Genomic DNA, 26785 nt, shown 5'->3' on the forward strand with positions numbered 1-26785 from the left:
TAAAATGATTGTTGAGTATGGTATAATTGTGGTTCTAATTAAAATTATACAAGGCAGTATAATCAGATATAGAACATTTAGATTCACATTTGAATCTAGAAATATGATTAAAGAGTCTGTGAATTCATAGAGATTTTATAAAACCTTTTTCTGTCCCATAAGTTTTCATATCAGGACTACTAAGCAATTCATGTTGTACTTGATTCTTTTCATCACTTTTGCAGAATGTTTAATCTTAATTTATAAGAATAGTATACCAGGAAATATATGAAGGGAAATGTATCCATGGATGTTGAAATATAAGAGGACATGAATATAACAAGACTCAATTAGGTAAACACAGATCATCTCAGAGCCACAGTTTCCTCATTTGACAAGTTATTCATAATAATAACTAACACTCATGATATTTCTGGGATGTGTTAGATACCCTGCTAAACATCATATCATCATTATCTTTCATACTCACATTAATCCTAAAAGCCATTGACTGTTAAGATGAATGATGAGGCTGAGACTCACCAAACTAAGGTTCTTTTTCCTAAATAGTCTGTGAAAGCCACTCAAGAAAGTTTAATAGGAATGTTGTTTTGTAAATATATTTTCAGTTAAAATAATACTAGTTTTTAAATCCTCATCAAATAGTCTAAACTTTAGAAAGGAGAACTATTTTAATGTTGATTTTTATATAGAAGTATGTGGGTACTCTTCATTAGTAGCATTATTTCCTCATTAGCTTCCTGATATAATCTGGTCAGATCTTTGTTTATTTCTTTTTACTGACTAAGGTATTAAAGAATTTGATGAGGTAGTAGATATTTATCAGTTTTAGTGGCATTTTTCTGGCCACATAAGCACTTTAAATCAATTTACATATTTTGATAAATAACTATACTTTACTGGAATTTAAACAAATACATTTGAAAAAACAGTCTTTGCATAAGTGAAAGCTAAAGATATTTTGTCCTTGAGTAAGTCAAAATGAGTTGTTTAATAAGAATGTTAAAATTTTTAAATAAGGCTTGTTAATTGCCTGAAACAGTTAACTTAAAAGAAACATTGATGGATTATTTTTTGCATTCAAATTAATTTTTAAGAAGAAAAGCAGCCTTATTTTTTTTTAACATTACCAAAGGATTATGTGATTGTCTCATAAGTTTCATAGAAATAGGAACCTTACTTATGTCATAAAACAGTAAAATTTAGGGATACAGTCCTTAAATTTTTTAAAACGGGAATCTACCTAAATTGTTTCACATTTTGCTGTCATCTTAACCAGTTTATTTATTCCTAGGGAATTACTGTTTGCCCTCATATGTCATAGTTTTATATTATTCTAGATTTTTAATTTCCCTTTCAAAGCTCTAGCTTGAGCAGCCCCTCTCCCTTTCTTCTTTTTCTTTTTTCTTTATTTTTTGGGGAGGGGATGGGAGTTGAACTTGGCAGGCACTCAACCACTGAGCCTGGTCCACAACCCTATTTTGCATTTTATTTAGAGACAGGGTCTCACTGAGTTGCTTAGTGCCTTGCTTTTGCTGAGGCTGGCTTTGAACTCATGATCCTCCTATCTCAGCCTCCAGAGCTGCTGGGATTACAGGCGTGCACCACTGCACCCAGCATCCCTTTCTAATGTAATTGCTTTGGAGGTGATACAGAGAAACCTCTGTATAACTTAAATGTTCTGATATTTTACTAAGTAGTCTTAGAGATAGTATTTCAGAGTTGAAAGAATAATGAACCAGGAATTAAAATGCCTAGATTATTCTTTCTTGGTTGTTAGACTTCCAAATTTGGACAAAGAATGTATCATCTCAGAACCACAGCTTCCTTATTTGGAAACTTATTAATAATAATTAATAATAACTAACATTTATGGTGGTTCTGTGATGTGTTAGGTACCCTACTAAATATCATATAATAATTATCTTTCATTCTTATATACATTAATCCTAAAAGTCAATGATAGGCTTTGACCAATAAGGAGGGTGAGACTCTGCTATTAAGAACCTAGTTCCATATCACATGGTTTGCAGGGTGGATCTGGACTACAAAGGTCTGTTGCACACCAAATGCTGCTTCCTTCCCATCCAGCTATGTTTCCTATGGCATTGCCTGCTTTGCCTGTTTTATAGTAGAAATGTTCAGATCGAATAACATAATGTAGATAAAAACATCTGTGACCTGTGGAGAGCTCAGTAGGAACTTTTTTTAAACCTTACAATCCTAAATAAGACACTAACCTTTCTATAACAGATCCATTGTCTTATCATAGCTATTTTCTTTGTGTTTGAGTATCCAAAAATGCTGAAGTGTTATATTATTGGCATTTCTCTGATTTCTTAAATTCATTTTAGGAAAATAATTAAATACTTTACAGAATAACTGTAAATAACATCTAAATCTTAAATTTATGATTTTCACTCAATCATTTTTAACAATAAAAAAGTAAAAAAATATATGAACTGATGAGACTTTTTAATAGACGAGTAAATAATCTGGATGAATAAAAATATGCACTTAATTTTATCATTAATAAAAATCTCCTTGAGAAATAAATTTATAGGATAACTTGGAATTTGTTATTTTACAATGGAAAATACATTTTAAAAAATTTGGACAAGCCAAGACCTCTTAAAGCTTACCCTTTTAAACTTATTTTACATAAATTATTTTAGGTAGATACATTTTTGTGTAGTCATTTACAAAATTAAAAAAAATATATAGTATTTCTCTCTAGATTATTTTCTCCAAAAAAGGCATAATGCAGTGTGGAGTGGTAAGAGATGTTTATCAGAATAAAAGTGATTTCTTGATACTTCTTTAAATTAGGAAAAGATTTTAAGTCTAAGAGTGAATCCAGAGCACAATGCTTTGCCTGATGTTTATTAGGGTTACAAAGAATAACAGGAAAAAAATTCTTAGGCTGGGATCATTCTGCTTCTGTTTTTGTAACAGCAAGGTGGTACTTCTCCTCCCCACCTCTCTAAGCCACAACCACAAACAAAGGAACACCATTTTTAGAAGTCACTTGTACCTGGTTATTGACAGGGTAGCCACTGGCACTTTGATTTTTTTGTTTGTTTTAGAAGGAAGTTACTGGGAATTGAGCACAAGGATACACTACCCCTAAGCTACATTCCTGGGCCTTTCTACTGCTTATGTTGGTATAGGGTCTTGCTAAATTGCCCAGGTTGGCTTTGAACTTGCCATCCTCCTGCCTTAACCTCCTGAGTCTGAGATTGCAGGAGTGTGCCACTACACCTAGTAACACATTTTATTGTGATTTTTCACCCTTCTTTAGAGAATATTTAAACATTTATACTAACAAGAAAGTAGTTGAAATCAGTTGATATGAAAGATTAGGCTAGTAATATGGATTACTTTTTTGCCTTTGAATCTCATTTTATTGGCCAAATTATTTACCGTATTTCAAAGTCAGTCAGTTCCAAATTGTATTAGAACTAGTTTTTGTCAGCATTTGAGCTTTGTAATAATAATAACCAGGTACACTGTAGCTTAAAAGCTACATTTGCTTTACATTTCCTTGGGTGATACCTTTCAAATTTATAGATTTGTAACCAGAGAATATGCTCAGAACTAAAACTGTGGTTTAATTGCATTAAAATAAAGTTAATTAATGTGTTAATAATTAACAACCACAGAATAAATTTGTTGTACCTCAGATTCGTTCAGCTCCAAATTTCCTTCTGAATTTTTCACACTTCTCTCTGCACTTGAGTGGCATTTTAAGTAAAATTATGTAAAAAAGGCCAACTTTTACAAAACAGCAGAGACATAAAACATTGAAAATTAAGTTTAAAAAAATAGAAATTTTGGATTTGAAAAGAGATGAGATATTCCCTCTGAGGCCAATATGAAAATAAAAGAATAGATAATAATATATTATTTTCATATGTCAATGAAAAAAGTGTCTTTTCAAGTGCTAATTATAAAAATTAAAGCATTAATTCTCATTGTGCCATTGCATCTTTTACAACATTGTAAGTAAAATTTGCCTACTAAGATGCTAGAAATATTAGTTATTGATGAATTTTAATTTATAAATTTTTATTTTTGATTCCTGATATCAGATTTTCTGTATTCCAGGGAACCCAAGGTCATATCAACAATGGGTACATACAGTAAAGGTAATAATATGCTTTCAAAGTTTCTTCTTTCACTGTGATATGGAGAAATCAGTAAAAGTATGCTATTTATACTTTGATACTTATTTATAATATTTGAAATGTGTGCAAATTTTCTCAGTGCACATATTCTTATTTTATGCTTATAGTTTGTTGATATTCATAAATATAATTTTAAATTTGAAAGTTTCTGTCTAGAGATAAATGACATATTTTGTAGAGCAATATTTTCTTCTCACTTTATACTATATTCCAGATAAGGAACTAGCTGGAATAGCCAGATTTCATGGAACTTTTATAATTTCTTCATAACATAGTTTGGTTAATATGACTTTTTAAAAAATCTCTCTTCTATTGATTAAACTTTACTACCCAATATTAAAACAGCTGATAAATATTTTATTCCCTTTTTATTAAGTTTTAAATATGTAGGTTTTACTATCCATGTTACTTGTCTGCAACTTCAAAGATAAAATGTCTTTTAAATGATGTAATATACCAACTAAAAAAACAGAATCAAATGTTTATAGTTAAGTTATTGTAGTATTTTAAAACATTAAAAAATAATTTTAAAAGGTATTTAACTTGTGAGTAAAATTATTTTTGTATACTACTAATAATGCTTTGTTTTCAGAACAGTTTGCCAAAAGTTTTTGGAAACATTTTTTTCTTTTGCAGAAAGGAGGTGCACTGTTCAACACAGCAATGACCAAAGCAACGCCTGCAGTACGGACAGCTTATAAATTTGTAAGTGTTTTTATGGTATTTAATAATTTTATCGATAGATTTATATACTCCCTAGAAGATACACATATGAATTCAAAATATTTTTCAATAAGCTTTAAAAAACTTTAGAATTAATATTGACCAACAGAAATTCAGCTAAAAAATTATCTTAGTGTATAGAAAGAGCATTTCCTTTAAATAATCTAAAAATGGTTCTTCATTTTATTTCAAAGCTACCAGCACAATTGTACAGCACATTAAAACGGTCCATGAGGAGGTATCATTTTGTAAATTTGATTCTTTGATTCATTTTAAATTCCCATTGTGCATTTGAGGCAGAAGTAGAAAAATGTGGCAATATCTCTTCTCTCACAGATTCATTGAGTCTCCAAAATTAAAATTCTTCAGTAATTCTCCATGGCATTTAGTAAATTACAATAACCACAGTAACAATGAACAAATAATAAATTTAAAATCTCTTTAAATATGATAATTAAGACCTTGCATTACCTGTTCCTTCCTGTATTCTGTTCTGTTTTCCCCAATTCTTCTGAAACTTTCATATGTCTGAACATACTTAGCAATGCCTTATATTTTTAATGCAAGATATTTTCTTCTGCCCTTCTATTCTTGTTCAAGTTGTTCCTACTACTTAGAACATCCATTTCTTGGTCTCTATCCATCTAGTAAACCACTGGTTCATCTATTAATGTCCCTTGGAAAAAAAGTTTTCCCAATCCCATGCCGAAAAAACAAACAAACAAACAACAACAACAATAAAAAAACAACTAAGTTTATAGAACTATTTCTATGGTTCCATTTGAACTGTAGGAACTTGCTTCAGCACTTTCTGTGTCTTCATATATGTTTATCTCTACACTAGACCAGTAGCTTCTCCAGGGATTTTCTAGTGGTAGTGAAGTTTTTTTGTTTGTTTGTTTGTTTGTTTTTTTAAGTTCAACAGGTCATATATATTCTATATTTCTAAGTATATTCAGGGTAGTAATTGTGATATTATAAAAATTTATCTTCAAGTGCTTTCTCAATAAATAATTGATATGACAGAAATAATAATAAAGTATTTTAATGTTTAGAATTTATGTTCTTTTCTTACATGCAATTGCAATATAAATGTAGTTACTCTTCCGATTGAAAAAAATCTGTTTCAAAGATTGCATTTTTTTTGGTAGGGGAGCTAATCTACAGAGTTGATTCAAAAATAAAGTTCTAACATTCTGAACTACTTGAAGCCATTTCATAAAGCGTTAAGTGAAAAGAAGTCATCAGTTTGCCTTAGAAACTTCAGCCTCTGCCTTTTGTTTGGTTTCCTCATGACTTTGCTGTTCTAGGAGATCACTGCCTCTAATGGGCTGATTTAAGTTGCTTTTGAAGGGAAATTTTTCACAATGAAATAGCACACAGCTACCAAGTGAAAAAACAACCTAATATCAAGCCTTGTTTCTCACACATACAAAATTCTAGATGCTAGGAAAGTTTTTGCAGTTAGTAGGCCCTCATTTTATTCCTGGAGCAAGCCTAGAGAGCTTGTATAGTTTTGCTAAATGTGTGCTTTCCTCCTGAATTTCACTCTTATCTTTTATAAAAGTACAATAATAAAACAAGCATGTACAGACTCATTCATTATTTAAAATTTGATCCTTCTAGGCAGTAGGATGTTTTCTTTTGAACACTTTTCTGCAAGGCAATGAAATCTTTTCAAATTAAGAATTCTGCTCTTTGGAGAATTATTCCCTAAATCAATTTCAACAAATTATGGTACTTAGAATATACTTAATAACTTCTTATCATTTATCTTGTATCATATCAGACATGAATCAAAAGGTTTGAGGCAGGTTAATCAGTTATTTTGTGACCTTCATAATTTTACCTAAAACTGATCTCTCCAGATTGCTCATGTTCTAAAATATGAGCACTAAAATTCCTTCTTTGACTATAAATTGCTATGAATACTACTTCTAATTTCTTTATGTGGGTATAACAGAAGTTATTTATTTTCTACAAGTGGCATATTTTTAAGCAGCAGAGGCCATGTTTTTGCCTCTGTTTTATACACTAAACACATTATTTCAATAACTGTCATGAACTGGGCCTCATTCTCATCATGGAGTTAGCTTAGCATATAAAGTACTGTAAGTAATTGAGATGCTATTCCTGATGTTATATTGATATTGGCATCATTTCACCCTGTGTTTTGAACATACTACTGAAGTACTGGATATGTATTTGTTGAAGTAAATAATGATTTTGTGCTGTATTTATATTTTTTCTATACTTATTTCTATGCTAGAAAGTTTTTTTCTCTGCTTTCTGTACTTTTCCATATTAAAAGGGCCCATAAAGCACTCAAGAGATGGAACACACATTCTCATAATTTAAGAATTACAGTAAAGTGAACTATATATTTGATTTGACTAAAAGATTTTCTAATTAATCTTTTCATTAGATCCTTGCATTAGTCAAAGCCATTTGTTTGGTGCGTTTCTATAGTGAATAGTTGCTGACATTGTTGAATGTCAGCTTGGTGAATTGAAAAGGATAGAAAGAATCTGCTCCATCTTCTAGGTAGTATGAAGGAAACCTAATGAGTAGGCAGGGTTGTATACATTTAAATTAATCAGTGCACAAATTGCAGAACTACGGAAGAGATTAGTACTAGCTTCAACTTGATACAGGAGAACCTGGAAAGATAAGTATGATCAGGTGGATTAGAGGATGTCTGGATAAACTAGAATATAGTCCAAATGCAGTAAAAGCAAAGATGGATACAAACTCTTAAGAGATGGGAACAAAAGCATTATTCCTTGGTAATTACATATTTTTACCAATGAAATACAGGAATTAATATAGGACCTCTTAATTAGATTAGGTAGCTTTATGAATGAAGAATGTGAAAGTGCTATTTATCAAGTCTAAAGAAGAATAGGATATAATTTAGAGTTATTGGCTTTTTGGATTACTTTTACTATGTAGTATGTTTTAGTTTGCTTCATTTACAATGAAGAATTAATTGTTTTATTCAGTTCAAGATATTCCTTATGGTATGCCAAATACTCTACTGATTACTACAGATATTAACAGGAAGGAAATAAGATCCTTCTCTGCAAAGAAATTGGGAAAGTCGTGTGTTTACTTTTTCTAAAAGCACCTTGAGAGATCAGGATGGGTTAAGTGGAGCATGGCCTTTGTAGTTGAAGTCTTTAGCATGTGTGTCTTCAGTTTCTCTGTCTATACAGTGAGGTTCACAATGCCTTTTTGGTGAGACTTAAATTCAGTGATTATATTTTTTACAACTTTACTTCTTCCTTTGAGAAGTTGGACTCTATAATTTTAATATAAATTAAAAGAAGAGAAGTTAGACTTTATAATTAAATAGATTGAGATTTGAATCTTGCTAGGTGGACTTATTATTCCTGAGTCACTTTCCTTATTTGTTAGATATGATAACAATCATGCTGAACTTCAACCTGTGATGACTAAAAGAAATAATGTGTGGTAAGCACTCAGCACACAATCATGTATTTAGGAAACAGAAAATAAATGTGTATTCCTTTCTTCTCCTTTTTCACTCTGGCCACAGTGAATGGGAATTTCAAGTAGAGCAAAGGCTAAGGCTTTTGTGAAACTCCCAGTTGTCTTTAGTTAAGTTATACTCCACACACTTCACAGCAGGACTTGGGACACTCAAATCTGGAGCCAAACTTTGGTGAAAAACAGATAGCCTTCAAAGTGTTAAATGACTTTTAATTTTTGCCAGAAATATATATATGAAATAGATATACCATCACAATGGATTTATTTGTAAAATTTCTGTGACTGCCTATAAAAGCACCTTAATAAAATTTTGTAAAGTTGCCTGAGTTTCTTGAAGTTTAAACATTTGCCCCAATAATTTTCTGGTGTGATATGCTTCCTCTTTGCCCCTAGCTTGTCCCAATTTTAAATTAAGCTGTACTTTAGAAATCTGGTAGATCCCCCTTGTGTTTTTTATAGGTTACCAGACAAAATAGACTAAATGTTAGCCTTTGTGTGATTTGTGGAAATATTAAATACAGCCTAATTATGATTTAATTTAGGTATAATGAAATAGTGAATGATGGTGTCCTGGAAAATAGTTTTAGGTTATAATCAGCTCCTTTTCTAAATAATGCAAATAGTAATTCTAAATGTGATCATGTGTACTTGTTTTTAAAATGTTAATAGAACTATGCTGAACCAGACACATTCATTATCATTTTCTAGGCAAAAAACCACGCAAAGCTGGGATTGAAGGAAGTGAAGAGTAAACTGAAGCACAAGGTGCGTGGAGTTGTTTCCTTCTACCCTCACTGTTGTCTTCATCTGAAGCTTATATGTTTACAAATCACATGAGACTTATGTTTTTAATGACTTTTGAAATATGCTTATCCCTTTGTTCAAAAATGTATTTTTCATAACAAGCCCTCTGGCAACTCTCTGCCATTCTATATGCATACACTGAACAATCTCTTTATTGTTTGCATGTTTTATCACAGAACTGTGGAGATCTTCAAAGATGATTAACCGGATGTATGTTTTCATAAAGTTGATTGCCTTGATATTACAATTGAAGTTCTTGCTTCATGCTGAGAATTTTTTTTAAAAAAGATACCTTTGAAATAGAATTAATTCAGAAATGCCATTGTTTGGTTTAGAGGCTCTTTGCAAAACAGTTACTTTAAATTGAAGAATATTCTTAATTTTGTATATGAGGATTTATATTTAAATTTATGATATTGCAGGTATTTGAATAATTATGTCAGTATATGTGTATTTTGTTTGATTATACATTATGATAGATTTTATTATAAATTGTTACAGTTTTTACTTTCACCTTTCAAGAAAGCATAATAATTGAAATTTTCAGAGTAGTTCAGGTTATTCAAGAGTTTATTATGAAAATTCACATTTTAGAAGAATGTACTTTGTTCCTAAATAGACTATTTAAATTTTATAGTTGAAGTGTTTTTTATTGTATGCATGTGTATCAGATACTAAGTCTATTAATCAAATAACTTTGGTAATAGAATAAATATGCTAAAATAATTCCTTGCTCATTTTTTCATGTATAGGAAAATGAGGAAGACTATGGGACCTGTTCTGGTTCGGTACAATATACACCAGTTTACACTTTACACAGCGAAAAGGGAGGAAACATAGAAAAGCGTAAGCTTGCCCAGGTAAGGTCATTTACCCTGTTGGCTGCATGTTCTAAAATTACATAATTTTAGTGAATTCTTTAAGGACAGTTTTGGACCCATTAATTTTTTGTCTCATGATAAGAAAACCTGCAGTATTGTCGAGGAAATGATGGTGGATTCTGGGTATGAGATTAAGAACCAGATGTCCTAGCCATCAGTTTCTATATATAGGTTGAGCATCCCTAATCTGAAATCCACAACCAAAACTAAGCACTCAAAACACAGGTGCACTATAATATTTATAAAAACACTGAATAAAATTATCTTCAGGCTATATAAAATATATATGAAACACAAACGCATTTTGCATTTAGACTTGGGCCCCATGCCCAAGATCTCATGTAGATGCAAATATTCTAAAATCCTAAACTCCCAAATCTAAAACATTTCTGGTCCTGAGCATTCCAGATAAGGGATGCTCAGCCTGTACTTCATCATGTCATCACAGAGCTCATAATCCAGTGGGGTGAGACAAATATTTGATTTCCATAGAGTATGAACACCGTGATGATGAACAAGAAATTACAGATTTCCTTTACTACAAAAAATCAAAGGAAACTCATATACAGACATTTGTTTACTAAAACAGTCTGTGAAAACCTCTGTAGAAGCTGCTCAACTTACAATGGGGTTACTCCTGATATAAACCCACCTTAAGCTGAAATATTATAATTGAAAATGATTTTATACACCTAATTTACCAAACCTTTACCTTAGGAGCACAGTATACTGTGGAGTTGTTTGCCCTAGTGACTGCATGGCTGATTGGGAGCTGTGGCTCACTGCCATGTCCAGAGCTGAGAGAGGGTGTTGCATCACATATGACTTGCCTGGGAATAGTCCACAGCTTGCAGTATGGTTTCTTCTAGAAACATGTTGCTTTTTCTTATCATTATAAACTCAAAAAATTGTTTAAGTTGAACCATTGTAAATTGGGGGCTCTCTGTATATCTAATACTTTTCAGAGGTAGATATTTTACTTGCTAGGAATATTTAAAGCTTCTGCCTATATGCTAATGCCACTTAAAAGACAGTGGTAAAGCTTTCCGAATCATAGCATTGTTTGCCTCTCATTTAGTATCAAAAGTATATTTCTGTAGGTTTTTAACCAAGGAAAATTTGTATCCATCAAATTATATTTTAAATGCTGTTAGAAAACAATGTTTAAAACAGAATTCTTGAATGGATATATAAATTACAAAAACCAATAACTAGAGAGTAGCTACAAAGCTTATTACAGCCACCAAAGTTTATAAGCAGAAGTTGATGGCTAGAATGGTCCCATCACAAGGCAATTTGCCTTAAGTTTCATAACTAGTCAGTGGCAGAGGAGGTATAGAAGTTTATTTCTAATGCTTAGTTAGCTTCCAGGGATAGCTGGATACCGAAGATTATGGATGGCCATAAAATGCAAATATGTCTTTGTGTAAGTCTATTTTGTGCTGCTATAACAGAACACCTGAGACTGGATAGTTTATAAAGAACAGAGCTTTATTGCTCATCTTTCTGAAGGCTGGGAAGTTCAGGGCAAAGGCATGAGCATTTGGTAAGGCCATTATGTAGTGTCATCAAGGGGCAGAAGGGAAGGTAGAGAGCGAAAAAGAACAAGACGCCAAACTGACCCTTTTATAAGGCACCAGTACCACTTCTGAGGGTGAGCCCTCCTAATCTAATCGGTTCTTAAAGGTCCCATTGTTACACTGCAGTTAAATTTAACATGACTTTTGGAGGGAGCAAACATTCAAACCATAGCAGTCTTTAAGAATGGGAAAGGGCCAGTAAAGCTGTACTAACATCCTAGACATTTGTAAAGAAAACCCATTCATTTGATAGTTCAACACCTACTGTGTGTTAGGCACTTTTCTACATATAAAGTATGTATATAGAAGGAAAACTGAAAACTTCTGTTTTCATGGGACTATTCTGTAACATGTTAAGTAGTTTCTCTTCATTTTCTACTTATTAAACTGATATCTATATCTAGTTATATTACTATATCTAGTTATATTACTCTGAAATGATTAGAATTGCTTAATTGCAGCATATTGTTAGTGCTTGTGAGCTAAACGAGCCCTTCAATAAAGCCCTTATTCCCTATAGAAGCTTTTGTGGTCACTATTAACCGAAAAACATTAACTTGTAAACTAATGATGTGTTTGCTATTGATATTTTTGATTCTACTCTCCTCACAAGTATGTTCAATTCTTGTCTGTTTTCAACCCTTAATATCTTAAAAAAAACTTTATAGAACAATTTACTGGCTTAATAATGGGACATTTAGATCATAATTACCATGGCAAAAAAGATTTTTATATGAAAAAATATGAGATCTTTTTTACCTGTAGGATGCTTGAAGATGAAAACAAAATATGTAAATTAAAGAAACTCTTAAATGTCAGTTTTAAGTTAAACTATTGTCAGGTTTTTGTATTTAAAACTATTCCTTTCTTTTAACATGACATAACATGTCTAATATAATTTAGTTATAAAATCGATTTTTTAAATTTCTGGTTTTGTTTTCTGCTAATTCCTAGAGATAAATTTTTCTTCTTATTGTGTACACTTAAGGTCTACAAAGATATTTTGATATACGTGATAAAATGTTTACTCAAGATAATTAACATATCCATCACCCTCCCAAGTTACCTTTAGTGTAGTGAGGGCACCTAAAAGCTACTTCCTTAGCAGATTTCCAATATAGAATACAATATTAACAATTGTGATCAATACACAGTACATTCTGATCAAAAAAGTATATTAGGTCATAGAAAACCCTACATGATAACAGGTCCCATTCATTGTATGAATCTTCAGGCTGTCATTTGTTGTCACATCACTAAGTTACTGGTGTTTGTTAGTTAGCATTATATGAGTTCTCAAGAAGATGTGACAGAAGTGATGGCTATAAAAAGAATTGAGAAGTAGGGCTTATTCTTTTATGAATTCTATTGTTATATCATGTGCATGTATGACTTTAACAACAAATTTTACCATTATGTACAACTAAAATACATCAATAGAAAATATGGAGACAAACAAAAAGCCAAATCATAAACCATGAAACAATGTCATTCACCACCGCCAAAAAAAAAAGAATTCTAATTACTATATAGGAATTTCTTCATCATATTTATAATTATGATGCAGAAATTAAGAGTGTCTAGAAAATCTTTACATTTTAAGTGATAAGTATCTAGTTTCAAGAAGCCTGTATACCCAGTATATTTCCCATTATATCAGTGGATTCGTATATCCAAGAGTCCTTATTTCAATAGCTAAATATATTCATATGTCCAAACATTTGTGTCCTAATATTTTTTTAAAATTTAATGTTTTATTTATATTTTTCTATCATTGAAGTTTGTTTGATTTTAGATTCATGTATATACTTATCAAAGAGTTAAATTTGTGGCCAGAGAAACAAGAGAGAGTACCATGTTATCAGGGACACTGGGAGGTAATAAGAGTGAGTAGGGTGATCAGGAGAAGTAATCTCAGAGAAGGGTTTTAAGAGCTGTAACCATATCTCATAAAATGTCTATCATTTATAATTGCTTTATAAAACTATTTGCCAAAAAGTCATCTTGGAGCAATTCTTTCATTTTTACTTTCCATCTTAATTTTTTCTCCCAAGTCTCACAGAATTCATGCTTTCTAATAATGCTAATTTTACTTCTTTGAGATGAGTTATATTACTCTGAAATGATAGCCTGTTTGTGGCCAGAGGCTTATTTCTAAAAGCAGAACATGGTGTATTCAAATTGAAATTGTCCTAATCCTTTATTTGAAATATTTATTTATTTTTTTAGTGTTTAGCAAATTTGCACAAATGAAAAAAACAGTATCAGGACATTTGTGATCCAATGATATGGGTATTCCTTCAATATCTAAGTTAAAGAATATACGTAGGCCTGTGATAGAACTGGAAACAGGAAATGGAAAGAGCAGTCAGGGAAGAATGTCAGCTTCCCTTCACTTGCCCCTGCAGCACCTGGTCTGTTCTATGTTCATTGTGCATTCTGTATACATTGTGCATTCTGTATACTTTGCTTCTCTGTGCCCTGGTATAAATCTTGCTGGTCCTCAGTTGAAGCAGCTACTACTCGAAATGGAGAGGAATTCCAGAATCCAATTCCTTATGGAAGGAGGTAATCAGCCCACTTGGACCCAGCATTAATCCTTGGTTCAATAAACTCCAGCCAGAGAAAACAGAACGAGACCATGTTATCAGGGACAGTGGGAGGTGGTAGGAGTGAGTAGGGTGATCAGGGGAAGCAATTCTCAGAGAAGGGAATTTCAGTACTATGACAGTATCTCATAAAATGTCTATTATTTATAATTGCTTTATAAAGCTATTTGCCAAAAGGCAAACAAACAAAAAAACAAATCCATATTGTTAAGTTCCTAGAAGCTGGATCTATGTACTTATCTGAAGGTAAGTTTAAGGTCAGCCTACCCTAATGTTCTCTTGCCTTAATTCTCACATGACAATTGAGCCACTTCCACAAGCAAAAAAAAGGTTACAAGCAGAAATAAATTTAGAATACACTATTTGCATGTTGAGCAAAGAAATCGAGAGGGGACAGCCATAGTTTACTGCTCTTCTTTGTAGTCTATTACTGTAGAAGCTTCCTTGGAGCATCCATCTTTTAGAAATGATACAATCCCATTGATTTAATAAAAACATGAGCCACTATATTGTGGATGAGACAGAAAGCTGCTGCTAGAGTCATGAGCATATTCTTTTAGGCTGATTTCCAAATCAATTATTTTTTTACTCCTAATTCCTCATGTATAATAATATGAGTAGATTAAATTTTTAACTAATTATGTAAATATTTCTAGGAAAAGTTAAATGTGGTTAAAATCAGAATCTAGATATCACTATGTACTGCAGTAACACTAATTCTTATTTATTCATTTATATTTTGCCTATTTCCAAAAATACAATTTAACACCTTACAAGTAATCATAGAAGAGTAAAATTTAAATACATCTATTTAAGTTAGATAAGACTGAAGGCTGACAGAAAGTAAGTATAATAAGAAGTTGTGAAAGCACTTTTCATTCCTCAGCAGCCAAAATGAAGAGACATGCACAACTATGCAAATTATTATGTACAGGGTTTTAAGTTGTTCAGAAATTACACAATCATCCTAGGAAATAGGGAAGATGCTTTGGATCCACAGATAAATTAGTATCCCAGGGGCTCATATTTTGATGGAGTTACCAAACAGTGGCAAGGATCTTTGTTTTAAGAGACAAAAACTTGTTTTTCTTTGTTTGGTCTCTTCTGTGTACAGTTTTTATTATTTGAATTGTTCAGATTCATTAATATCCTTGTCAAAAACAGTTATATTTCCTAGCCCTGGACTTACTTAGCTCTCACATGAACTTTGAATCACTTGAAAAAATAAAAACTACAACTGAAAATACACTTAAAATATATATTTTTTTCTTCCTTCTGTAAGGCTGTCTAGCAGAATAATATCACTTTCTTGTGTTAGAACTGGCCTCTGAATTACATATCAAAAGGAGGGATGCTCCAGTTCCTGTCTATTTAATTCATCAAATAACCAAATTATCTTAAAAGATATGTCATGTGCTAAATTTAATGACTTAAAAGCAAGATTCTGCAGGGAATTTTAGGATTTGGTGATTCGAATAATATTCCTTTTCTTAATTTCTTTTCTGTTCCTCCGTTTTTATAGAGTTGAAACCATAAAAGAGGGCACTAGAGCAACCTTAGAAAACACGGAGAAAAATGGACAGGTTCTTGATAACAGTGAGGATCTCTCTGTCTGTCTGCATTACGTGATTCATACAAAACTCCCAACAATCCAATCAGAGGGGAAACTATTATCCCCTCCCCATTTTTCAGACTTATAAGCAGGGAAATTGAGAGATTAAGATCTTCACATTGAGTTCTTCAGGTAATAAATGGCAGAATAGGAATTCAAAAGCAGAGAGATTGCCTAACCACTACCATGGTAACTTTGGGCTGGGTAGAGTGCTTAAAGCAGACAGGCAGTTGGAGATGAGGGCATAGATCGTTAGTGCCACAAGGTTACCTGACTGAAAAAGATAGTAGCATTGATTGAGCTCTCTTCCAAAAAGAACATCCCTTAGCAATACATGTCATTTTCCTGGGATTCTATAGACATTTAATGCATATAAAATACCTGCCACATAAAAAGTACTCAATAGTTGGTAGGTGTTCATTTATATCTATACATAATCTTGATTGCCAGGTCTTTTAGGCAGTGCCACCATCAGACTTTCTTCTCTCTTGGTAATTACTGCCCAGAGTCAATAACAATTATCTGGACACTAAAAGAGCAAGAGTTCCTGAAATTTACCTTCTTTATTTTAAGTAGGCATGACTTGAAATCTCAGTATATGATTTGAAAAGCAATATATGCCGTTATACTGGCAAATCCCCTTTTTGTCAGAATATAAGACCCTATGTGTGTTGTTTTATTGTCGGTAAAATTATCTCAGCAATGCATGTGGGTTCCTAGTCCATTTGATTATCTATTTTAGAAGTAGATCTCAGGTGTAGCAATAACATTACATTTCTGGTTTCCAGTGAGAGTTGCCAGTGAAAGACTTTATTTGCATTTGATATTTATTTGATATTTTCCAAATTATAAAAATGGAATGATTTAGAATATATTTTAAAGTAAAAAAATAAAGTTTGTAATCTGGGTGCTATAAAGAAGAACAAGATCCAAAATATGTCTTGTTTTAAGCCTGTGTTCCATTATTTAGCTTATATTTGGTATAGATTGTAAATCTACAGTCCACCCCCAACAAGCAGTAATTTGTGTGCTGGTCTGCTAATTAGGATGGTTATTTTCTGTTTTGTTGATGAGGCTTAAATAAATGTCGAGGGTACAGCCATGAAGATCTCCCAATTAGGCTTCACATTTGTAAAACCCAACCCTTTTCCCTTTTGTGTGAAGATGACAGTTCTAACAGCAGCCCCATCCTAACAGGACTCCAGGGAAAGGATCCTCCTCTGGTTTTATTGAAAACAGGGCCAGTTGGGTCCAGTGAGAATACTGCCACTGGTCATGGTGCAGAGCAGTTTTAATCCTGACAATGTACTTACCTTCTTTCATCAATTTTATTTTAGAACAGAATGCTAAATGCTGAGTGAACAATATTTAGACTATTAAGACTGATCTGAAGTTATTTTTTAAAAATTATAAAATTTTCGAAGAATAAGAAATTCTTTTAAATAATATGTAAAATTTATATAAATTTAAGGTTCTGCTCCATTTTAATAATATTAGCCATTCTTGACTTAGTCTGGCAATTACAGAATTATAGCATGTATTTATCTAAGTGTATGATACACACATGTACACATGCACACATACACACACACAATTACGCTAGTGAACAAGTATGAGAGCTGAGCTGTATTACAAGTCAAAATTAACAGATGGATGGCCCTAAGCAAGGCAAAAAATCACTGCAACAAAATCTATTGAAAGTGGAGGAGTGAAGCTTTTTGTTAAGCCCTATTAAAATCCTGGTATACATATCACTTTTAACTATTTCATGTCTGGGAAAAATAACAATCTTCTTAGATTTTCTACCTGTTCTATCAGGTATGTAAAGCTGCACAAGAAAATATGAATGGAAGATTATTTTCGTTAATAATATGATATAATGCAGTGTGCCTGTTAATAAATACGTTTGGAATGTCGTCAGAATTTTAACTTAAACAGTGTTTACAAATAGAAATATGTGTAATAGTCATAATAGCAACTGATAAGAGCAAGTAAATTGGTGGACATATTTTTAATATAGTCATATGGACTAATATGAACTAGTTTGAGATATGAGCAGTTATCTTTTGAATGCACAAGGAATGTGTTTTCACCATAAAATATGATCTATGAGCTTTTTCATTTCTACCTACTGTGCCAGGTGCCATGCCCAATTAATGAATGAAACTTTGCTGTCTTTTTGCGTCTTTGTGTATTGAATGGTTTGTAAATCATTCTAATGGCTTTGTGGAATATAGGACAATAGCCATGAGCTCATTTTATAATTAATGAGTAGTATACTTTTATCTGTAAAAAATATGCTCTGAAGATAATTACTTTTTTGGTTTGCTTAGATTTGTAAGTAAGGCATTTGAAAGCTATATTTTCATTGAACTTAAAAAGAAATCCCAATATGGTAGCATCTTTGTAAATGTGAGAAGACATTTGTCTTATAGATGATCGTATTTTAAAATGCTGAAAATGAACTTGCTTCCATGAAACTTATAGGAGCAAATGAAAATGTAGGTGTTTTCTTAAATTACTTAGTCCTAAGGATAAAACAAGATGAAGTATTCACACCTAATAGGGTGTGGCTCATATTAATATATTTATGACAAACTTACTTCATAGGAATTCAGAGGATTCCAGGAATAATAGGTGCACAGATGAAATAATAGATTTCAGGAAATGATATACTTGTTTTGGGATCTTTGGAAAAATACAGTCCATTGAACAGCTTTTCTGGACTGGACAGTACAGAAAAGACATAGTTTACAGAGGGAAGTAGCCACTTGCTTCTGACCAAGTAAAGAAAGTGATTGTAAATCACAAGGGGATAACTGTGTTGGAGTAATTGAAAATAATACTTAACTTTGTAAAATAAGTTTATTTTTACAAAATAATACAAATAAGTTTAACGAAATCATAATTAGCAAATAAATAAATAAATAAATTTGTACTTTTAGCACTTCATTTACTTTGGCTCAATCGTGAGAACATTTGAAGCTAAAATGCTGGATTAAAGTAATTAATTTGAAGAAGGCTTCAAATGGTAAACATTTGGCTGGGCACAGTGGTGCATGCCTGTAATCCCAGCAGCTTGGGAGGCTGAGACAGGAGGATCACAAGTTCAAAGCCAGCCTCAGGAAAAGTAAGGTGCTAAGCAACTCAGTGAGACCCTGTCTCTAAATAAAACAAAAAATAGGGCTGGAATGTGGTTCAGTGGGTGAGTGCCCCTGAGTTCAATCCCTGGTACAAAAAAAAGAAAAGAAAAGAGAGAGAGAGAGAGAGAGAGAGAGAAATGATAAACATTTGAAATAAGTTAAATGAGTGTGTGTCTGTTAACAAATGCCCATTAAAAAGTACTGCCAAAGTGAAAGTACATTGCAGCAGTCTCCATCCCAAAGTCACTCTTTCACATAGGATATATGTAGTCTAATGTATGCTAATGTCAGAGATTTTTGCAATTGATCTTTTGAGTCCACATTGAAAACTCTGAATACCATATTGTTAGTTAGAAAGTTATTTTCTCCATTGTTTCTCTGTTGAAATAATATTAATTTCCAACAGGTCAAATTTGATTTTAGCTAAACCTGTTTAAAAAAATAATAATAAAATCCATTATGGGTTACAAGGGTGCCATCTAGTGGAAATCATTAGTACTTTCATTAAAAGAAGAGCATTTAAATTTATAGCGCCTTTTCAGAATAGTCTCTTAGAAACACAATGGGACACACATTGAGACATTTATATTGTCATAAAATTGTTCAAGAACATTCAATCAAATAAATAGTTTAAAACTAAATATTCCTTCTAGTAACTCTGGGACGTCATTTTTTGGTATGTTTAGCTCTACTAAATAATACCTGGCATATTAAAAAGAAATAATGAAAAATAATACTAATTATATAAACATATTCCATATACATTTTGAAATATTTTAAAATGTAACTCCCTAATGTTATAATCTTACCCTTCAAATTTATTGTCACAAACAACTATTATTTATTATAGAATCTTCCCAACAAAAATAAAGGTACTCAGTTTTTCCATTTAGTAAATTTAATGAATATTACCACTCTTTTTGTGGAATCACAAAACTAATATTTCTCCTCCCTGTTTTTCATCCGGATTAGTTTTTGAAGTTTCTTTTTTTTAAACTAGTACCTCTTTAATTTGTAGCATTCTGATTAACAACAGCTCTCTATTTAAAAAAAAAAACAAACCTAAATTTTGCAGACAAATTCTTATTTTCTCTCAGGCATCTTAGGATAAAGAAATGGCGATTTTCCTTGGTTTTGTGTAGAGAAGTGCTTTTAAAGTTTGTCAGAGATCAATGTTAATGTTGATGAAAGGAAAAGCCAGTCATTTCCTTTGTAGAGGTTACTCCTGCTGCCTTTTAGTGTCCCCTGAGAGGGAAATTGCCAGAAATGTCAATAGATATATAACTACAGGAGTATAATAGAATCTTATTATAATCTGAGCCTGATTTATATCTATACACATTGTTATATTCTTAATACATAACATAAAACAGTAGAATGATACATAAATATCTTAAGTTAGCCTGTGCCCCCATGCCAATTACAAAATAGGGCTACTATGTTTGCAGCCTTCTCTGAAAGTTCTTTATGGTTTTTCTAACATTGGAATATAATACTAGTCATTTCACAGAAATCTATTCCCTTTGTGGCTTTATCAGTGTCTCTGACATTTGTAATAAATGCTTTTAAAAACTGGTTATTATTTGATTCTGAGACCAAAATATCAGTTCAATGTCTGTTGAAATTTTGACTATATTCAACATACACACACACACACACACACATACATTTTAAATCTCTCTGTACCTACGTGTGATATCACAAATGCACATATATACACTTAATATATTGTGTGATAAATTTGATAAGTAAAATGTATCTATAGTTATTTTCCTAATCAAATATTTTTTAATCCTTTTTAAAAGCATAATTTATTAAATTATATGGAAATAATATGGTTCTGTTGATTAATGCTGACTTCTGAATTTTTTATCCCAGCTAGAAGTTCATCTTCAAATTAATCAATGAAGAAAACCAAATTCTGTGTTTTATTGAGAATATAAGACAAATGGACTTGACGTGTATATGAACCCTTTTTTAAATGTTGAAATATTGAAACTCTGTCAACAAAAGTGAAATAGATTGCCATTTATCAACGGTTTACTGATATATTTATTTATTTTGCTTTGAGAATGTTATTTATCAGTCTTGTAAAATTGTGTTTATACTGACCAATAATAATCTGGCCCTGAAAAATTACTGCAAGATCATTGGCAATATTTGCATTTTCAAATATTAAAGATCAAAAATTATGGAACAAAGTATTTTAAATCACTTGTTATATAAACAGCCTTTAAAAGTTGTCTTAAAAATATTGTTTGCAGCCATGTTTCTTGTACCCACTCAGGTGAATAATGAGACCTCCTGCGAGTAATGACCTTCTTTCCACCTATTAACACACTTCAGTGACAGACCATCTTAGGGTACCCAGCAGTGTTGCCATGGGGTGAATTTTATAAAGTCTCTGATCAACAATGGAGAAATGAAACTAAAGTACTTCATTTCCAGGATGGTTTTAAACTCCTAATCTCTGCTCAGTAAAAAGCTCTCTATAAATGGGGTTAGTTCTGATTTCTAGCATTCTGTCTAATAAAGGTATTTCTTTAGTCAAATTCTAGAACAACTTAATATTAATTAAAATAAGCTTTTATTAATGTAATTAGTGGTGCAATATGGACAGAATAGACACACCATCCTGGAGTCTAGTTTAATTCAACTATATGAATATCTAGTGACTGCTGATTGACAGTTTTCAAGATCACTTACCTCTTTGTGGCTTCTGAGAACTTTCATTTACAAATTCAGAAAGCCTTTCCTCCTTTGACCTTCGTATTCACTCTCCCTTTTACCTTTTTTTTTCAAGAGACAAAAATGTAATATATGCACACAGTTTTATATATAATGCAGTATCACAACATATAGGGCATTTACTCTTTTTTTGTACATTCAGTTACGTTTGAAACACTTCTTAAGGCTACAAAACAGAACATAGAAAAGTAAACATGAATATATTCATGTATAAAAAGTGATATGATAAAGAATATAAAGTACTATTTTCCTTTCAACACTTCAAAAGACATGTATTCTCCCTTTTACTTTTTTAACCATCACCCTCATCAGTTGTTAGAAACCACTTGGATGGTTTATGAACTTGAGCAACTTTCCTGAGCTCCCCAAGCCTCTTAGCCTTCAGGTCTATGACATGGTGATGATTATGTTCACTTCCATAGAATTATTGTGGATGTTATATACTGACAAAATTTGTTCTTCCAACACTCACTAGAAGTTTCATAAATATGAGGTAATATTATTTCCATTCTATCAAATACAACAACAACCACCAGAAAAATTAAAAAGGAAGAATTAATGCCTATTATGTTTTAGAAGCAGTATGAATTAGACTGGTTGATAATACCCCTCAGCTCTTTTTTGCTGATAGTTTTTTTGTTTCATTTTCCTTGCTTTCTTTAATCTTTGTGTTTCATTTTGAATAATTTGTATTGACCTGTTTTGAAATTCAGTCTTTCTTCAGTCTGTTGATGAGCTGATTAAAACAATTCAACTCTCATATTCTGCTGTTTCTTTTTTCATATCATTTTCACTTTTTAAAAAAAGATTTCATCTCTCTGCTATCAGCCTATCTATTCAGGTATGTTGTTTATCCTTTTTATTCTTCTCATGTCTCATAATGCTTAATTGAGTACTGGGCCCCATGGATACAAAAAATTGTTTACATCCAGAAATGGGCAAGATTCTTCTTCTGTAATGCTGTTAGTTTAAGAGGTTGAGTCTACCAGAAGTTGCACTGGATTTGGATTTTCTTGTTGATATCATTTCCTTCAGTGGGTTGCTGTCTTGTCCTTAGGGTGGAGCCCTGCCAGTGCAGTTACTAGGTTTTCTCAGTGTTCCTACTTCACTCTCAGCTATCAGCAGACCTTTTACATCTGAGCCACACTGGGCTAATGGGGACAGGGGGAACCTCTCCATGTTTTTCACCCTCCATAGCCGCTGTTTCCTGGTCCTGGCCGTAGGGCTTTTCTGTGCTGTATCCAGCTTCAGTCTTGGGGACTATATTCCCCTTTATTTCAGGTGTGGACTGTCTTAGTAGCCCTCTCCCTCCTCCCTGTGATAGACAAACTTCATCAGTCTGTATTTCATCCAGGGTGGATGAGAGTTACCTGTACCTCCCTCGTGGAATAGACCTCTGCTTGGTATCAATGTAAAATCATTTGCTTAAGAGAGTTTCTTGTTCCTCCTTAAGACACAGAGATTTTGCTTCTCTGTTGGATCTGAAGGAAGGCTCAAAGAAATTGAGGCTTCCTACTTGTCGCTGAGCTTGTCACCTTCTGCATACCTGAACCAGTAAGGGAGCTCTTCAGTCTCCCATCTTCACCTCAGTCTTTCTTATGAGCACTGGGTGGTGAGGTAGCCCAATTAGCAAACAAAATTATGAACACTTATGTTTGGAAAAGAGCCAAACTCCCCCTTGTCTTTGACATTCCCAGCTATTCCAAATTAACATGTTGGCCCATACTTGGCCTCTAAGACTATTAAAATTTTAGCAGATTTCTTCTTACCTGGTTATATGGCAGTTTTCTCTTTCCTTGTGCTTTGCAAATGGTGAAATTGGTCCTGTCTCCCATCTCTCTTTCGAAGAGATTGAAATATATGAAATTCAGTGTATTTAGTTACCTGGCAGCTCAGGACCCTGAGAGGCTCAAGAACAATTACAATTTATTTTTTAGATTTTCCAGCCCTTTCTCATTGTCAGAGTGGGAGTGACATTCTCTTGCAGCTTTCTGCATTGCAGATGAAAGTGGAATTAGAAGCAAAAGAAATTAAAAGATAAGATTCTTGTTCTCAAGGGCTTGGTAAGATAGGAATGAACTGAAAATGATATACTGATTTTACAAGGGAACATATACCAGGTAACCTTTGAGTGGTAGAAATAAAGTGAATAAAGCTGACAAAGAATAAGAAATCACTGTGATCTGGGAGAATTGGGAAAGGGTCCTCAACATGTCAGGACCACTTCAGAATCTTCTTACTGACGAGCCTCATGTGACATTCACCATTTATTCTCATAGCACTTCATGCAGGTATTTTTGTCTTTGAATGAAAAATGCATAAGCTCAGAGATTTCTTTCAGACTTGGGAGTAAGCAAAGTGAAACTTTTGGACAACAGTTTGCCTCAACTCCAAATTAGGGGCAGTAGCAAAGATTACATCTACCTTCAATAATTCATGTATTAAAAACACCTTAATTTTATGAAGTATAAGAATTCCATTTTCTTCATTTTCTTGCTCATCTGTCTATATTCCTTATCTCGCCTATCTAACCCCAGCCCAAGAATTTAAATTTACCTTGTATTTTGCCTTATTTGTATTTGTCTGCCATCTAGTGATCAAAATGGTTACTGCAGATCACCTGGCCCTTGTTGCTTCTGGAAGACTTCTTTCACCTTTCTACAGTCTGATTATACACTTTCTGGAGATCATTATAGTGAAAAGAAAGAAAACATTTAGCTTTATTAATCAGCTAAACAAGACTTACTTCTTGAGGTTTCATCAGACATTGAGTTGTATGGTTTTGCAACTTAGTCCTACCCCTAAGGTTTTCTTATGATTTTTCTTTCATATAAAATAGTTTCTCTTCTCGTCTTCACCAGCCAACTTTATTTCAGTCAATTTCTAGCTATATGTTTAACTTCTCTAGTAGGATTTTCTCTAATAATTTTCATCCCGTACTGATAGCCTTTCTTTTTCAATACATTTTTCCAAATCAAGTATTGACTTCATGAATTTTCATATATTCTAGATGTGTATTTTACATTTTCATGGAAGCAGAATTTAATTTTATGGTTATGTGTGTTCAGAACCTAGTAGGAGTCTTATTGAGGATGTATGACATCTTGTTTCCTATTTCATTTTAATCTTTTGTATCAAAGTGATATATATTCTTTATTTCATTTTTATGAGTGTTTTTACATCCCCAAAATGTGCCTTTATTTTGTATAGTACTGGTTTCCAAGACAGTTGCTAATAGCACATCCTCTATGTAACTTGTGTTAGTATAACCCAGTGTTAGTCCAGAAACTTTTTATTATTTCAGTTTTAGTAGATGAGCAGCCAAAGCAAGCACACTTCAGAAGATTCTATACCTCCTTACTTGATCCAAGAATTTACTATTGTTTGTAGTATGTAATTGCAGTTCTATATTGTTAGCATTACTAGTGTATACACTGAACCTATCTTTTCATTATTAAGAATGTTTCTATTTGACATTAATTATAACTAGCATTACATAATTACTTTAAATAATGTCTGATCAGTAATTTACATAAGTTTTCATCTATGCTGTCTGTTAAAGTCTTAATTGAATTACACTCATGCAGTGAGAAGAGTAAGTTTTTAAATCTTACATTCAGGATTTTAGCATTTTTGTCTTGTACTTTTTAATGTCTTCTGAAGAAGAAATATCTTTTTCATTTCTTTTATATGACTCATAGCATTGAAGAAAATAGCTTGCATGCTGTAGGTGCTTAGTGAATGTTTATAAAGGAAGAGATGCTAAGAGGCATGGCTTACTACCTTGCTTTCAGTAGGTTCTCAATTAAGATTTGATTAAGTAGCTTTTAATATTATTCTTCATAATCTGGACCTACAAGTCTAGGATATATTCCTTGCCTATCCCACCAAGTTCTCACTTGCTTGCTCCATCTCTGACCTCCTCCACTTCCATATAACCACCATGAATTTAAATTTTTCCAGCCTTTTGCCTTTTTAGAGTGTGTCTGCCATCTAGTGATCAAAAAGGTAACTGCAAAGTTTAATGGGCCCTTTGAGGAGCCCTGTGTACCAAGTTAATTCACAGCACACCACTTTCCCTGATCGTCCCACCACAGAGACTTTGTATGTATTGTTAACTATTACCATCATCTTATTAAAATCAGCTAACTGTTGAGAGCTCAACTCAAAAAATCTTTCAGAGAAAGACTTCCTTTGACCTCTCAGGTTAGGTCAAAGTGCTTTTGTTGCAATCACAGCTTAGTACAAGTTAATTTTAGTCATAATTTTATGCTTATTTGTATGATTATTCACTTTAATTCATGTGTAATTTACTAGAAGGTAATACCCATGAGGGCAGAGAGCCGCCTTCTTTGTTCCTCTAGCATTAGCCCAGTACCTGGCACATGGAAGGCACTTCTTTAATCTTTGTTGAAGGAATGAATATAACAGTCATCTATACCTCATGGATCCTTAAAGTGCTTATGTTAGTCAGTCAGTAGGGTAGTTTCTTACTAGTTGTTTAACTCATTGAATAAATACTTTGAATAAATACTCAACAGAAACTATCTACTTTGTATGATACTCATTTACTCAGAAAACATTAACTGCCTACAACAAAGGATAACTATTATCAAAAAGTAAAACTATGAATCATTTTATTTAGTTAATTAGTGAGAAAACCAGTGAGATAATACAAAGGACAGTCCATAGGTCGTTGGAAATATTGAAATGCTAGCAGATGCAAAACTCTGTTAGACAAAGGTTAACAGTCATAGAAAATTATTAATATATTAATCAGTTTTTTCTTTCTAATTATAATTATGTTTTGGAAATTGATCACAGGATACACTGTTTAATACCATTCCCATATAGAAGTGATGAACCCTGGTCTAGGTAGGAAATATGAAATCCTAATTCAGATGTGCTTATGAAGCCCACATTATGACTTTGATGCTACAGATTTCGGGAAAAAAAATAGTAGCTTCATTTTTAAAAAAGTTGGA

The 26785-nt window shown here is 32.4% G+C and overlaps 1 protein-coding gene across 4 annotated transcripts in view; it reads left to right on the forward strand.

The window, feature by feature from the left end:
* The window catches only part of Dennd1b (DENN domain containing 1B), a 274353-nt gene that overhangs the window by 236873 nt on the left and 10695 nt on the right, over positions 1-26785 (forward strand). For all 4 annotated transcript variants that reach the window (XM_058586056.1, XM_058586061.1, XM_046464870.1 and 1 more), the window contains 4 exons: positions 4108-4148; positions 4824-4892; positions 9132-9188; positions 9980-10087. In XM_058586056.1, coding sequence (XP_058442039.1) covers positions 4108-4148; positions 4824-4892; positions 9132-9188; positions 9980-10087 — 275 coding nt within the window. The remainder of the gene's footprint in view (positions 1-4107; positions 4149-4823; positions 4893-9131; positions 9189-9979; positions 10088-26785) is intronic.

The sequence above is a fragment of the Marmota monax genome, unplaced genomic scaffold (assembly GCF_021218885.2).
Source record: "Marmota monax isolate L192 unplaced genomic scaffold, Marmota_monax_Labrador192_F-V1.1 WCK01_AAM20220418_F8-fsc00099, whole genome shotgun sequence".
Lineage (NCBI taxonomy): Eukaryota > Metazoa > Chordata > Mammalia > Rodentia > Sciuridae > Marmota > Marmota monax.